The sequence below is a fragment of the Eublepharis macularius genome, chromosome 7 (genome assembly GCF_028583425.1).
Source record: "Eublepharis macularius isolate TG4126 chromosome 7, MPM_Emac_v1.0, whole genome shotgun sequence".
NCBI classification, from domain to species: domain Eukaryota; kingdom Metazoa; phylum Chordata; class Lepidosauria; order Squamata; family Eublepharidae; genus Eublepharis; species Eublepharis macularius.
In genome coordinates, this window is record NC_072796.1 from 74,051,262 (window position 1) to 74,065,411 (window position 14,150).

The window sequence follows — 14,150 nt, forward strand, 5'->3', positions numbered from 1 at the left end:
ATGGAACGCTTCAGGATGAACCTCAAAAATACAGATCCCAGAAATCAATACCCAGATCAAGAAATTTCATATATTGTTGATTCAAGAAACATGGGTTCCAGAAGAAATCTTTGTAGAAGGATATATTACCTTCTCAGTTAGCGCTGAAAGATATAACAAAAAGGGGCGCTTTTGTGGAGGATTATCATGCCTAATTGCAAACTCTTTGAATATAAAAGAGATGAGAACAGTGACCTCTACTTCTCTAGCAATTGCGGGTTTTTTGGCCCTTCCAACAATCTCCTTTTTATTAATTGCATATTTACCGCCTATCCTAAGGAAAAAAGAGTTAGTAAGAAACTGAGACAATCTGGATGAATTCATCTCAGAAGCAAGAGAAGGGCTACCAAAACGTTATTTAATAATAACATTGGACTTTAATGCCCAAACTGGTGCAAATGGATCTAATATAATGAAGACCTCTTATATAGTGATCTATATATATATATATAGTGATCTATAGTAATAAATCTGGTACTCTCCCATAACCTGGTAATAGTAAATGGAAATAAATTGGTGGATCCTGAAGGGGCGCTTACTTGTTTTACCATAAAGTTGCCAGTACAGTAGATTACTGTCTGGCACCGGAAGAAGTGTTAACTAAGATCTGTGATTTTTAATGTGGGTAACTTTCTTGGGGGTGACCATCTTATGCTAATTTTAACTGTAGATAAACAAGCAGTTAAGTCACCATCTTTAACTTTGCACATAGAGCAGATCAACCAGAGAATAAAAATAAGGAAATGGGCACCACTGATATCACAAGAAATTAGTTCTATAATCCGTTCGCAAGAATGCTGCTTCTTGTGCAACAAATGTGCCTCAGTGGTTGATGTGACATCTTATTATAATCCTTTGAGTCAGATAATAGACCTTTGTAAATCTGTATACTGGCTACCTTGCTTTAATCAGTTAAATCAAAGGAAGAATGATTGGTAGGATTATGAATGCCAGATCCTCCTAAGAAAAGAGAGAGCATAACCATTGAAAGAATGGATGGAAGAGTCAGAAATTTTGAGTGAAGACCAAGGTGGGTTCCACCAAGGATGTTCTACAGTTGATTACTGCCCATTTGATTGAAAAGTATACTTCTACAGTAAATAATCATTTATATGTAGCCTTCATGGACTTAAGCTCAGCATTTAATAGCATATCTAGAACTAGACTATGGCAGAAGCTAAAGGAAACCACGATCAGCAAGCGCTTGCTGTGGCTATTGACTAGATTATATCATGACACAGAAGTGAAAATCAGATGTAGCCCTGAAGGCCAGACTACAGATCCCATCCAAGCCTCTAAAGATGTCTAACAAGGTTCTCTTTTATACCCTTATTTATTTAACCTTTACATCAGTGGTATCGTTAAAGCAGTTTCAGGACCTACTCACCATGCACCCACCCTTAATAATCAAGATCTTTCAATTTTAATTTATGCTGATGACACTGCGTTACTATCTCGCCCATCAATAGGATTGAAATGCATATTGGCTAGCTTTAGTTCCTACTGTGCTGGTGAAGGCTTAATTATAAATGCTAAGAAATGCAACAAAGTAGTTGTCTTTCCAAAAGGTTGTCGCCTGAAGAAAAAGGAGTGGAGGATGGCAAATACCAACATTGAACAAGTAACAACGTTTAGATATTTAGTAACATTCTCCCAAGGCCTATCTTGGAAAAATCAGTTCCAATCTATCTCCTATAAGATAACACCATATTTAAATGCTTTGACACATTTTTTTTTCACACAGAAGGAGGGAAATATTACCCTACAGCTGTAAGAACTTTTGGGGTAATATTAATCATATGATGCTTTATAGTGCCAGAGTGTGGGTCAAAGGCATATCTGAGACTATTAATTCCTTCTTATTAAAATTCCTGAGAAAAATAACCAGGTTACCAAAGTGTGTATCCAGTATAGCTATCTGCCAAGAATTTGCAATCTGTTCATTAGAATCAGTAGCTTGGCTGGATGCTTTTAGACTTGGAATTAAGAGCCTTTTAAACTACATATCTAATCTCCTTCTTAAATTGGAGCTTTAAAAGTTGATGAGTGGAGGGGAGCTAAACTACATGGTTAGGGTTATGCTACTAGGGATTGTGTTTAAATACATTGACTCAAGAGTAAATTGTATTTGATAGGAATGTTTCATAAGGTCTGAGATGTGCATATGGCTAGGTTTTTGCTATATGATATATGGTTATATCAGTGTCATAGGTCACTGCTGTGTGGACTGGCATTGAGCTTGTCCTCTGCTGCTGGTCAAAACAAGAAGTGAACTGGATAGTGGTGGGCATAGGGAGGGGGGCCAGTATGGAGTCAGAGATCCCAGTCCTCTGGGGATATGGGAGGTATGGCGGTGGGAGCTGGTCTCGGCTGAGAAGGGCACGGAGATATGGTTTAGCTCGGTGCCCTTCTAACCTGCGTCCCATCCCGAAATACTCTGGGGATGGAACTAGGAGAAGGAACCCCCCTTCGACACTGATGTTGTGCAATGCCAGGTCCATAAATAACAAGACTGCTACATTGCAAGACTTTTTTGCGGTGAGCAATATGGACCTGGTATGCGTGACCGAAACGGTTGCCCTAGGAGAACTGACCCCCCCCAGGGTATTCGGTCCTTCATCAGTCCCGAATAGGAGGCTGGGGGGGGGGTGGCAATCCTCACTCGAGAGTCTTTCTCCTTCAAGCCGCTCCCCACCCCTGAGATCTCTGGCATTGAATGTGTAGGCCTGGTGTGGGGTGCCGAGGAGAGTTTGGCCATCTGTCTGGTGTACCGTCTGCCTAGCGCACCAGCAGATACCCTGTTGCGCCTGCTAGAGGTGGTAGCGGGGTGGGCCTGGGAGTTCTCCAGAGTGTTGGTCTTGGGGGACTTCAACGTCCACGCTGAAAACGCCTCCTCTGCGCAGGCTGCGGACCTAGTAGCTTCCATGGCAGCACTGGGACTCTCCCAATTTGTATTGACCCCCCCACACACAGCGGGCCACACGCTAGACTTGATCTTCGGGATGGGTCTTGATGTGGATCTAGAGGCAATAGAACCAGTGCCATGGTCAGACCACGCGGTTTTGAGGGCTTGACTGGAGATGCCACCCCCCCTTGCAAGGGCGGTGAGCTGATTTATGCTCGCCCGCGGAGACTTATGGATCCAATTGGTTTCCAGAATGCTCTGCGGGATCCTATGCTCCACGGCGGTTCGTTAGATGAGCTGGTGGAGGACTGGCAATGCCGGCTCTCCGAAGCCATCAATGAAATTGCTCCCCGTCGCCCTCTTTGCCCCCGTGTAAGACGGGCTCCCTGGTATACAGAGGAGCTTCGAGAAAAGAAGCGGGAGCTAAGACGGCTTGAGCGAGTGTGGCGGCGATCTCGCGACAAAGAGGCAAGATCATCTTATAAGACGTTTATGAAAGCCTATGAGATTGCGGTGAAGGCTGTGAAGAAGGAGTTTTATACAGCCTCCATCGCATGAGCTAGCTCACGCCCAGCAAAATTGTTCAATGTGGTTCGATCACTAGTCTCCCTTCCAGGGGGAGACTGCCAAATTCAGAATTCGGACATCAGCTGTGAGGCTTTTGGGAGCTTTTTTGCTGAAAAAATTTTGTCTCTCCGCCGTGACCTGCCAGCCACAGTTGATACAGTGAAGGAACTAGAGACCCCTTGGCCGTCTTTAGGGTCAATATTTGATCAGTTCAGACCACTCTCCGGGGAAGAGATTGACAGGACCCTGCAATCTGTTAGGCCCACTACGTGCCCTCTGGATCCGTGCCCATCGTGGCTGGTAAAGGCCAGTGCCGATGGTCTGCGGTCCTCGTTGGAGGCCATTGTTAACACATCCTTGGGCACGGGGGTTTTCCCCGGGCCACTAAAGGAAGCTGTGGTGAGACCGCTCCTGAAAAGACCATCACTGGACCCCACTGACCTGGTCAATTATCGCCCAGTCTTGAACCTCCCATTTCTGGGAAAGGTGATTGAGCAGGCAGCAGTGGGACAGATACAGGGTTTTCTGAATGATGTCTCGGCCCTAGATCCCTTTCAGTCCAGGTTCTGGCCAGGACATGGGACAGAGACGCTGCTGGTCGCCCTCACAGACAACCTTCGCAGACATCTGGATCGAGGTGGTTTAGCGCTGCTGCTATTACTGGATTTGTCAGCAGTGTTTGACACAGTCGATTACGATCTTCTGACTCACCGCCTCGCCGATGTGGGGATACGAGGGACTGCCTTACAGTGGCTTGTCTCTTTTCTCCACAGTCAGGGACAGAGGGTGGCGCTTGGGGAGAAATTGTCACCCCGTCACCCATTGGTGTGCGGGGTCCCACAGGGGGCAATACTCTCCCCTTTACTGTTTAACATCTATATGCGCCCCCTTGCCCAGCTGGTGCGAAGTTTTGGGCTTGGGTGCCATCAATATGCAGATGACACCCAGCTGTATCTGATGATGGACGGCCGGCCCGGCTCAGCCCCAGATGTTCTGGAACATGCATTTGCAGCCGTGACTGATTGGTTGGAACAGAGTCGACTGAAACTGAACCCAACAAAGACGGAGGTCCTATACTTGAGCCATGGGGGACTGGATTCGGGACTCCGGCTCCCGACCCTCGATGGGGCACAGCTTGTGCCTGTTCCAAGGGTTAGGAGCCTGGGGGTGATCCTAGATGCCTCCCTGAAAATGGAGGCACAGGTCACAGCGGTTGTCAGGTCTTCTTTTTTCCATCTGCGGCAGACCAGACAACTTGTCCCTTACCTGTCTACCTGTGACTTAACTACAGTGATCCAGGCAACGGTAATCTCTAGGTTGGATTACTGTAACGCGCTCTATGCGGGCCTACCCTTGTGCCTGACCCGAAGATTACAGCTGGTACAAAATGCAGCAGCACGCATCATTATAAAAACACCGAATAGGGTGCATATTACACCAATATTGCGTGAGCTGCATTGGTTGCCAGTGGAGTATCGGATCAGGTTCAAGGTTTTGGTATTGACCTATAAGGCCCTGTGCGGACTGGGGCCAGCGTATCTGAGGGACCGTCTCTCCCCGTATATTCCCCAGAGGACCCTCCGATCAGGAGAAAAGAAATTACTATCAGTCCCTGGTTCCAAGGAGGCCCGCCTGGCCTCGACTAGAGCAAGAGCTTTCTCAGTCTTGGCTCCTACCTGGTGGAACACTCTGTCTACCGAGACCAGGGCCCGGCAGGATTTACTATCTTTTCACCAGGCCTGTAAGACAGAATTGTTCCGCCAGGCTTATGGCTGAGGCTGGGCCTCCACTGGCTGGAGGATATAACATCTACTCCCCTCCCTATGAGAGCTGTCCACCACTGTTCTGAAGCTGCTGCCATGTTTCAATTGCACTGCTGCACTTTCTGTAATCGCCACTAAAAAAAAAAAAGAGTGCTGCTATTTTTAATATCTTTATATAACGCTTTTAATGTTTTATGATAATGTTTAATAAAATGTTTTAAATGTTTTTAATGCTGTTATCCGCCCTGAGCCTGCTTGCAGGGAGGGCGGAATATAAATATGATAAAATAAATAAATAAAATAAATAAAAATAGATTAAGAGAAGATCCCTTCCAGAGTAAATGGAAGAGGCTGATTGATCAGAAACTGGAACAATTAGGCTTCACTCCAGTTTTACTACTTTCTGTGGGAAGTGAGAAAACTGCATTCCAAAGGGTAAAAAAGCAGTTGTTGCTGCTAGATTCCAGAAGCACAAATAAGCGAGCAAGTATGTTCCCTTGCCTATAATAGAATTGAACCTCCAGTTATTCTACCAGCATATTTAAAGTCAATGATGATACCTCGATACCGAGATATTTTCTTGGCTGCTAGACTGAACGCTGTATGAGAGGTCGCTTTTTGAGAATTCTCTTTTCAGAACGTGTTTCTGAAACACAGGGAAGATAGGCATGTTGGCTCATCTAGTTATTGAATGTCCAAATTTCAGTGAGGAGAGACAAAGATGGATTACTCCAATACTTGAGAAGAATGAGCTCACAAATATTAATCAGAGCCTTTCTTTTACAAGATAAGGACCCATACATTACCACGTCACTGGTATCCTACATTTTAGCAATTCAGCCTAAAATTAGAAAACTTTTGTGATTGGAGTGAGATTTCCCTAGTAGTAGTAGTAGTAGTAGTAGTAGTAGTAGTAGTAGTAGTAGTAGTAGTAGTAGTAGTAGTAGTAGTAGTAGTAGTAGTAGTAGTTAGCAGTATTTTGTTTCTTAATGCGGGATTAGGCTCAAGGCTGTGGCCAAAAGAGCCATACCGAGGAAAGAAAAGGGGGAGGGAAATGGGTCCTAGAAAATGACACAGCCTCCAGAGGGACAGGATGGCTCGCCTGGCATTCCCGCTGCTGTGCTGGCCTCCGGAAGGGCGGGACGGCTTGTCTGGCCGGCTCACTACCATGGCATCCTCCGGAGGCCATATTGACCACGAAGCACTTTTTATCCTGGTACACCAGGATAAAATGTGTGTTGTCGGCAACACCGTTTGCCTTTCATGTTTAAGGATTATCCTCACAACAATCACCCTGTGAGGTGGGTGGGGCTGGAAGAGCTCTGGAAGAGCTATGACTGACCCAAGGTCACCCAGCTGGCTTCAAGCAGAGGAGTGGGAAATCAAACCTAGTTCTCCATATTATAGTCCTTCTGCTCTTAACCTCTACACCAAACTGGCTTTTACTAGTTCATGCATTCAATTAAGTGTTCTGCTTCTGTTATTTCTTGCTTCCACCTTGGCTTCTGCTCATTCAAACTTTTCCATGTAATTTCATATCTCTGGAACTCTCCTCTTTGTTCTCATTATTCCTTCTTTCCCCCTCTCATCCTCCCCAGTGCTTTCTGTACACCAGTTGTATCAGCATTCTGTATAGTACTGTTCAAAGTATTAAGTTCTTTATATATCTGGGGAAGTTACTAGTTTGGAAGTGTGTGGCAGCTATGTAAACATCATATTTATATATAAAAAGTGGGGGTGAGAGGTGGCAATGATTATGAAAGGTTGGAGGAGAGAGTGAGAGAGTTTAGGAGACTTCTAAGATAACTGTCTTCTGAACTCTCACACTGTGCCTTCTCCTTTTATTTGTTAAAACCCACTTCTGCCGCCCACGATCAGTAAAAAAGGGAGACACAAGTTTTATCTAACTGGCTGGTAATGTGTAAGCTTTATGTTTCCTAAAGAGTTCTTATTTGTGATCCTGGAAGAATAACGCTATGAGGTAGGTATAACCTTTTCACATAGCTATTTTGACTTGATCAACAAGATACAGATGACACTGAGCGTACACCAAATAAAGTGTAACACAGTAAAGGCTTAGTGAGGCTTAATTAAGGGTACAATGCACAGCTGGCTCTCAGCTGCGCTCCCCAGATACATTTCCCCCACAAAGAGTGAATATGTTGAACTGATCATTAGTTAACCAAACACAAACACTGAGGGAGAATGGATTCCTTTTTCTCCAGACAGGATTCTTCAGCGTTTAATTTTAGGTTCAATGTAACCCTTTAACCACAGTTTACAGGATCATTACACTCTGGTTCCAGGCCCCTCTTTTACCTCACAGAGCTCCTGGTCATAGAACCTGTACACAAAAACCTGTACTGTTTCAATGCATTCCTCTCCCTGTACCTTTGAAATATCTGTTAGTATCATGCAGTCTCCTGTTGCCCATCAGCCACACAATGTCCTATTTCTGCTGGGGAATCCCATATTGAATTCCACTCATATATGTTAAGAGGTGAAAAGTATGTACTGTCAGTCTGGGCAGATTGAAACACACCAGATGGTACGTAAACTGCGTGAACATCATTGCTGAACTTGAAATGATATAGGAGGGAGAAGGAAAGAGAGCTAGAAATTAAGATTGAGGACAGCGATGGAGATATAGTAAGTAGTAAGGCCTGTGCCTAGTAGGGTATTATAAAATGGTAGTAAATGTCTGGCTATAGTTTGTGCAATGCTTTGTGTTGCTAGATTATATGAATCTGATAGCTGAAAAATGCTTATTACTACTTTTAAAAATCACTAGTTTTTATTTTCTCCTGTAAGTTCAGCTTAATACTTGGTTAAGATGATAAGTGTATGGAAAACTGATCATTGTGCATTTCTAGAGTAACTATAACATGAGCCTGTGTTCTCACTGAGAACGGAAGTTATGTTGAAAGATTCACTTAAAGGACTGGAGAGCATTCAAGTTTTTCTGTAGTTATGACTGGGGAAAAAATTTCCAGCAGGGTCTGTTCTAAGTTATAACAGCCTGAATAGCCAAAGCTTGGAAACTAAGCAGGGTTGACTATGGTTAGTTCCTTGATGGGAGACCACCAAGGAAAACCAGGGTTGCTTTGTAGAGGAAGGCAATGGTAAACCACCTCTGTCATACAACTTAATGGCACAATTACTAATTTCTAAGCCATATTATTTGGGCTCCTATTATAAGTGTTTGTTATTTATATTGTGCATGTTTTATATGTTTCAGTGCAATGCGAGTATTACTTTCCAAGCTCCCAAGACCATGGATTGTTGATGAGAAAAAAGATGATGGCTACACTGCCTTGCATCTCGCAGCACTTAATAATCACGTGGAAGTGGCAGAACTCTTGGTGCATCAGGTAAAGATTCTTACTGATTATTGTTTTGCATGAAAATATGGAACAGATTTTTACAGGTTTGCCATTTTCACATTCCATTCTCACATGACATTAAATTGGCTAGTGAAATGCTAAATGCTCCTAATACTATTGGAAAGAACACTTTGTTGTGAATATCAACAATTCTGGTATGACAAAAGCTACATTTTGTGCATTATATTAGTGTAATTAAGTGTTAATGTCATTTTTAGTGACAAAGTAAGTAAATTTAGCTTTAATATTAGTATTAATTATTGCTACTCTTACTTTGCTGGAGTTAAATACACATGGGATTATGGAAGAGAGTAGTGAAGTGTTTTCACTAAGAACGCAGACAAATCTAATAATAACTTCAATACTTGGTCTTCTGTGGATCCCTCTCTGTCTCTTCAGAATAAGAGACAGACTTAGTATGTTGTTGGGAGCAAAGGTATAGGACTGGACAAGTTGTTCTCATTTTAGTGAAATTATTACCATGAAGAGGTTTACTGTGAAGCATATTAGAATGATAGAAGAATAGTGTGCAATAAAACATTGTGAAGCAATGCATCTGGAAAGCTACTTATCCAGAATTAAATGCACTTTTCCTAAGCAAGTAAGTAGTGTGTCTGAGTTAGTAAGGTCTTAGCAGCTTGTACTCCCATACATTGATATTTTGAGAGAGAAGTTTCAAATTAATGGTACTTTGTTGAGTATAATTTGCATGTGTAATTGTATACCTTGGTCAATATAAAGCACGGCAAGGCTACTTCATAAGAACATAAGAAGAGCCTGAGCTGGATCAGACTTGTGGTCCATCTAATTCACCAGACTGTTTCGTGGTGCAGCTAACCAGTGCCCTGATGCTACCTCCTCGTGCTGGTATTTAGAGGTTTGCTGCCTCTGTATATGGATGTTCTCTTACCTACCATGGTATAATAACCATTAATGGACCTCTCCTCCATGAATCTGTCTAACCTCCTTTTAAAGCCAAGTATGCTTGTGGGCTTCATTGTGTCCTCTGACATTGAATTCCACAATTCAATTGCTCATTAAATAAAGAAGTATTTCCTTCTGTCTGCCCTGAATATTTTGTCCATCATTATTTGTTTTCTTTAAGTTTTAGTATTATGGGAGAGGTAATAAAACATCTCTGTCTTTTCTCTTTATACCATGCATAATTTTATAAACTTTGGTCCTCCCCTGCCTCCTGGTCGTCTTTTTTTTTTAGACTGAAAAGTCAGGCTGTGTATCTACTTTAATAGATCAAGTTATGTTTATAAAATGCTAATTTTTACAGCCAGTAATGGGAGAATTTTTGTGCTTTCCAGTAATGACTTGAAAATATATTAATTTAATGAATAATTAAGATACAAATTTTCAAGGTATGCGAGTAAGATTTTCAAATGATTTAGGCTGAAAACGTATGAAATTTTGTTTCTTTCCTTTCCCTCTGTTTCCCAATCCACCCTTCATCCAAAGCTATTCCAAAAAGAGATCCAGATTACATAGTTCTGTTTATTAATGGATATCAATTGGGACATCTCTTTCAGGGCAGTGCTAACCTGGATATCCAGAATGTAAACCAGCAAACTGCACTGCACCTTGCTGTTGAACGACAGCACACCCAAATAGTACGGGTAAGATAACTATAATATACTATAAGTACTAGCTGTAAATTTTTATGTGAGGATTCATACTTACTATAACCACTATCTCTGATATTGTACCCTTAGTATTTTCTCTGACACATAAACTATTAGCTGTTTCTTCATAGAGCATCTTTTCCTCCCCTAATGCTGTCGCCTCTTAGTTCATAGTTGGGTCTCCCATATTGTGTGCTTTTGGAATTGTGCACCATCTTTTCCTAATTAAGTTCATTGCCTTAACAACATGCTTACATTAACGTCATAATTTGCACGACATCAACTTGCTAATTGCATTTTTTGCAGTTTCACTTTCTTTACAGTTTTCAATCTGGATCCTTACACATAATGTGCTTCTCTTAATTCGTCGGCTGAAAAAACTGAGAGTTCAGAATGTTGTCTGTCAAAAGAATAACTATTTATATATTTTCATGGAGGTGGTTCCTGAATGCTTTGTCTGTGCCTGTAGTGTTAACAACTTAGTGTGGCATGTATAAGGGATGACTGAGAACTTTTCAGCCCAATTCCAGATTCAATAGTATTGTATCTTAGCTGAGAAAATGTCAGCGTTCTGACATACTGGAAGTAACTTTTGAGGCACCTTGGTTGTATTTTAGTTCCTTTTGCCATATTTTGCCTTACCCTTCTGTCCATCAGTCTTTGCCAATAAAGAGTTTCTATTTATTTGAGTGGAGTGCCCAACCTACAAGTGTGCACAAATGCACATAAAGAGGCCTGGATGGGGATATTAATATTAGTTTCTATCTAATTTGACTTTTGTACATTAGTCCATGAGATTGTACTAATCTCATGCTATGTAATCCGCCTTGAGTCTCAGTGAGAAAGGCGAACTATAAACGACATAAATAAATGAATAAATAAATAAATAAAACGCCTCTTATGACACTAAACCTCAGTAAAGTGATGAGGGAAGGTTCCTCTGCAATCATAATAGCCCCTTATTGGCCAAGGCAGTCCTGATTTGCCACTGTTCCTATGGCACAGGGCAAAATCTACCGTTTTCCCCTGACCCCACCTGTTACAGGATGATGTGGTTCTCTACCATGACCTAGGCACTCTAAAACTGACAGCCTAGTTCGTCTCTCCCCTGGACTATTTTTTTTCTTCTTCGTTCAAAAGGTCCTCTTAGAGGCTAGAAAACCATCCACTAGGAAATCATATCTAGCCAAATGGAAAATATTTTCTGTTTGGGCCGAAGACTACAATTGGAACCATGTCTTTGCCTCATTGCCCTCTATTTTACACTATTTAGTCCAGTTAAAGGGCCAAGGTTTGGTTAATTCCTCCATTGAAATCCACCTAGCTGCCATTTCAGCCTACCATGAAACATAATTGGAAAAATCTCTCTTTGCCCAGCCACAATGTAAGTCCTTCCTTAGAGGTCTAGCTAACCTACATCCTCCAGCATCCAGGTTGATTCCCCCAGTGGAGTCTCTCATTTTAATCACACATAAACCTTTCAAGCACCTAGCTACCTGCTCTCTTAGCTAAAACAGTCTTTCTGGTGGCCATAACCTCGGCTAGGAGGGTGACTGAATTGCAAGCTCTAAGATATGACCCTCCTTTCATTAAAATGTTTGCAGATAAGGTCATCCTCCATCCGAGCCTCCCTTTTCTGTAATTGTTGTCTCCGCTTTTCACTTGAACCAGGACGTTGTCCTGCCTATATTCTTCCCTGCACCTAAGGATGGTGCAGAGCTACTTTTGCACACCCTGGATGGTAAACGTGCTTTGTGCTTTTATTTGGACAGGACAGCTCCTTTCTGAAAGGACCCTAATCTCTTTGTCTCATTTAAAGGGTTCATAAAGGGCCAAAAAGTCTCTGCACAATTTCGAATTGGATAGTGTAGATCACTAAGGCTTGCTATAAAGGGTCTAAACAACCGTGCCTGTTGCACTTAAGAGTACATTCTATGAGGACTCAGTCCACCTTGTCAGCCTTCACATTGGGCATTCCTCTAGTCAAGTTGTATGCGTCCACATTCATCAATCGTTATGCCATTGATGTAGACTTCAGAAGGGACACAAATGTTGGCAAGGCTGTGCTGAAGAGTCTTCTGTTAAAGAGCTTCACAGCCATTTCCTGGGTAAATTAGTTTGTTAATCTGTCATGTGGGATTGCAGAGAAGATACGACAATGAAAATAGGGTTGAACCTACCTATAATTGTTGTTCATTGAGTGTTCTTCTGTGCAGGCACACATCACTCCCTCCTTCCCCACCATGAGCTCTTTTTTCTCACCTTCCCTCTGCACCAGTGGCTTAGAGAACTGAGGGAAAGAGCCACCCACCCCTCCATTTATAGCTGTGCCTGAGGGCAAAGCATGTGAAAAGGTTAGGTGAGTGTCTTGTGCCTCTAGGAGCTTTAGAACATCTGCGGCTGGCCTGCACAGAACACCACTCAATGAACAACAGTTACAGGTAAGTGCAAGCCTGTTTTACCAGTTTGCTTCCTAATCCTAGCATGTTAAATTAAATTATATTCAGAGAGTAAGCTAGTTGATGTTAAATGCTTGAATAGAATTGCATTGGCAAATTATAATAGAAGTATGGGCTTGAAGCCACTGGAGTGTTTCCATGAAGAGAAGAATTTCTGCTTACGGACCATGACTTTCTCGCCTCCCTCCTTTTTCCCACTGCAGTCCCAAATTCTGTGGTGTCTCGCCCCTCCCCCCCCCCCAATACTGCCTGGAACAACATTTTGGGAGGGCATTTGAAGCAGCAGTGGGAGGGGGAGGAGAGAAAATTGCACTCCACAGGCAGAAATCTGTTTGCAGAAACACTCCATTCGGTACAGGCAGACCATGATCTAGTAATGCAGAATAATAGCAAGTGGTGATATAATGCATTTGTGTAGAAAAGTTTTGTACACTCCTGCATCCTTGAAGCTTTGCTTGAAATGGTTTGCAGTTGGTATACACTTGCTTACAGGGGGAAGAAAAATGTTCAAAATATCTGTGTTTGTTCTTAGCTCCTGGTTCGTGCAGGTGCTAAACTGGATATTCAGGATAAAGATGGGGATACTCCTCTGCATGAAGCCCTGAGGCACCATACTTTATCCCAGCTTCGCCAGCTGCAAGACATGCAAGATGTGGGGAAAGTAGATACTGCTTGGGAGCCATCAAAGAACACAGTAAATATATTGCTTTATTTATTTTGTCTCTACTATATTTCCTCTCAACCATATGTTCCTGTTCGGTTTTCAACTACTTTTTGTCTTTAGAGTAATAATATTTAAAGATCTTGCAGCATGAAGCATCAGTGCAATTTGGAGAATAGATTGACATGATTTTATGAAGTTTTTTTATAAATTTAAAAATATTCCAAAAAATTTCAATTTAATTGGATTTTAGTAATGAGCTTGCATATCTTTATAAGCATTATTTGAACAAACCAGAATTAATACAGAACAAAGATGTACAAAAATGTGTGTAATGTTATGCATGATTTCTTTAACCTTTTCAGTTGGGTGCTCTTTACTCACCCCTTAAAATTTAAATAGAATGTTTATAGGTATGTATAACAGTTGATAATTTATATACATACATGCTTCAGAAATCTGTTGATAGGTACATTTCTGATGTTAGATTCTTGGACAGCTGGAATTACAGATATTTTATATTGTATGATTGATATCTGTATTTTGTAATCTGTCTTCATTGAGAAAGGTGGGCTATGAATGAAGTAAAATAAATAAAAATAATGTTCAGGGAAGATAAGGGATAATTTGTATGAACTTATAAATGTGAAGTACTGAAACTGTCGGTGAAACTATGCAGACAGGTTTGGTATATGGTTGAGGTGGTTGGACAAAGGAGAACTTTCAACAAAATGAGCAGCCA

At 41.9% G+C, this 14,150-nt stretch overlaps 1 protein-coding gene across 1 annotated transcript in view; it reads left to right on the forward strand.

Annotated features, from left to right (window-relative positions):
* MIB1 (MIB E3 ubiquitin protein ligase 1) overlaps window positions 1–14,150 on the forward strand; it is a 73,098-nt gene that overhangs the window by 36,773 nt on the left and 22,175 nt on the right. The window contains exons 13-15 of the mRNA XM_054984597.1: window positions 8,513–8,645; window positions 10,196–10,282; window positions 13,280–13,441. Coding sequence (XP_054840572.1) covers window positions 8,513–8,645; window positions 10,196–10,282; window positions 13,280–13,441 — 382 coding nt within the window. The remainder of the gene's footprint in view (window positions 1–8,512; window positions 8,646–10,195; window positions 10,283–13,279; window positions 13,442–14,150) is intronic.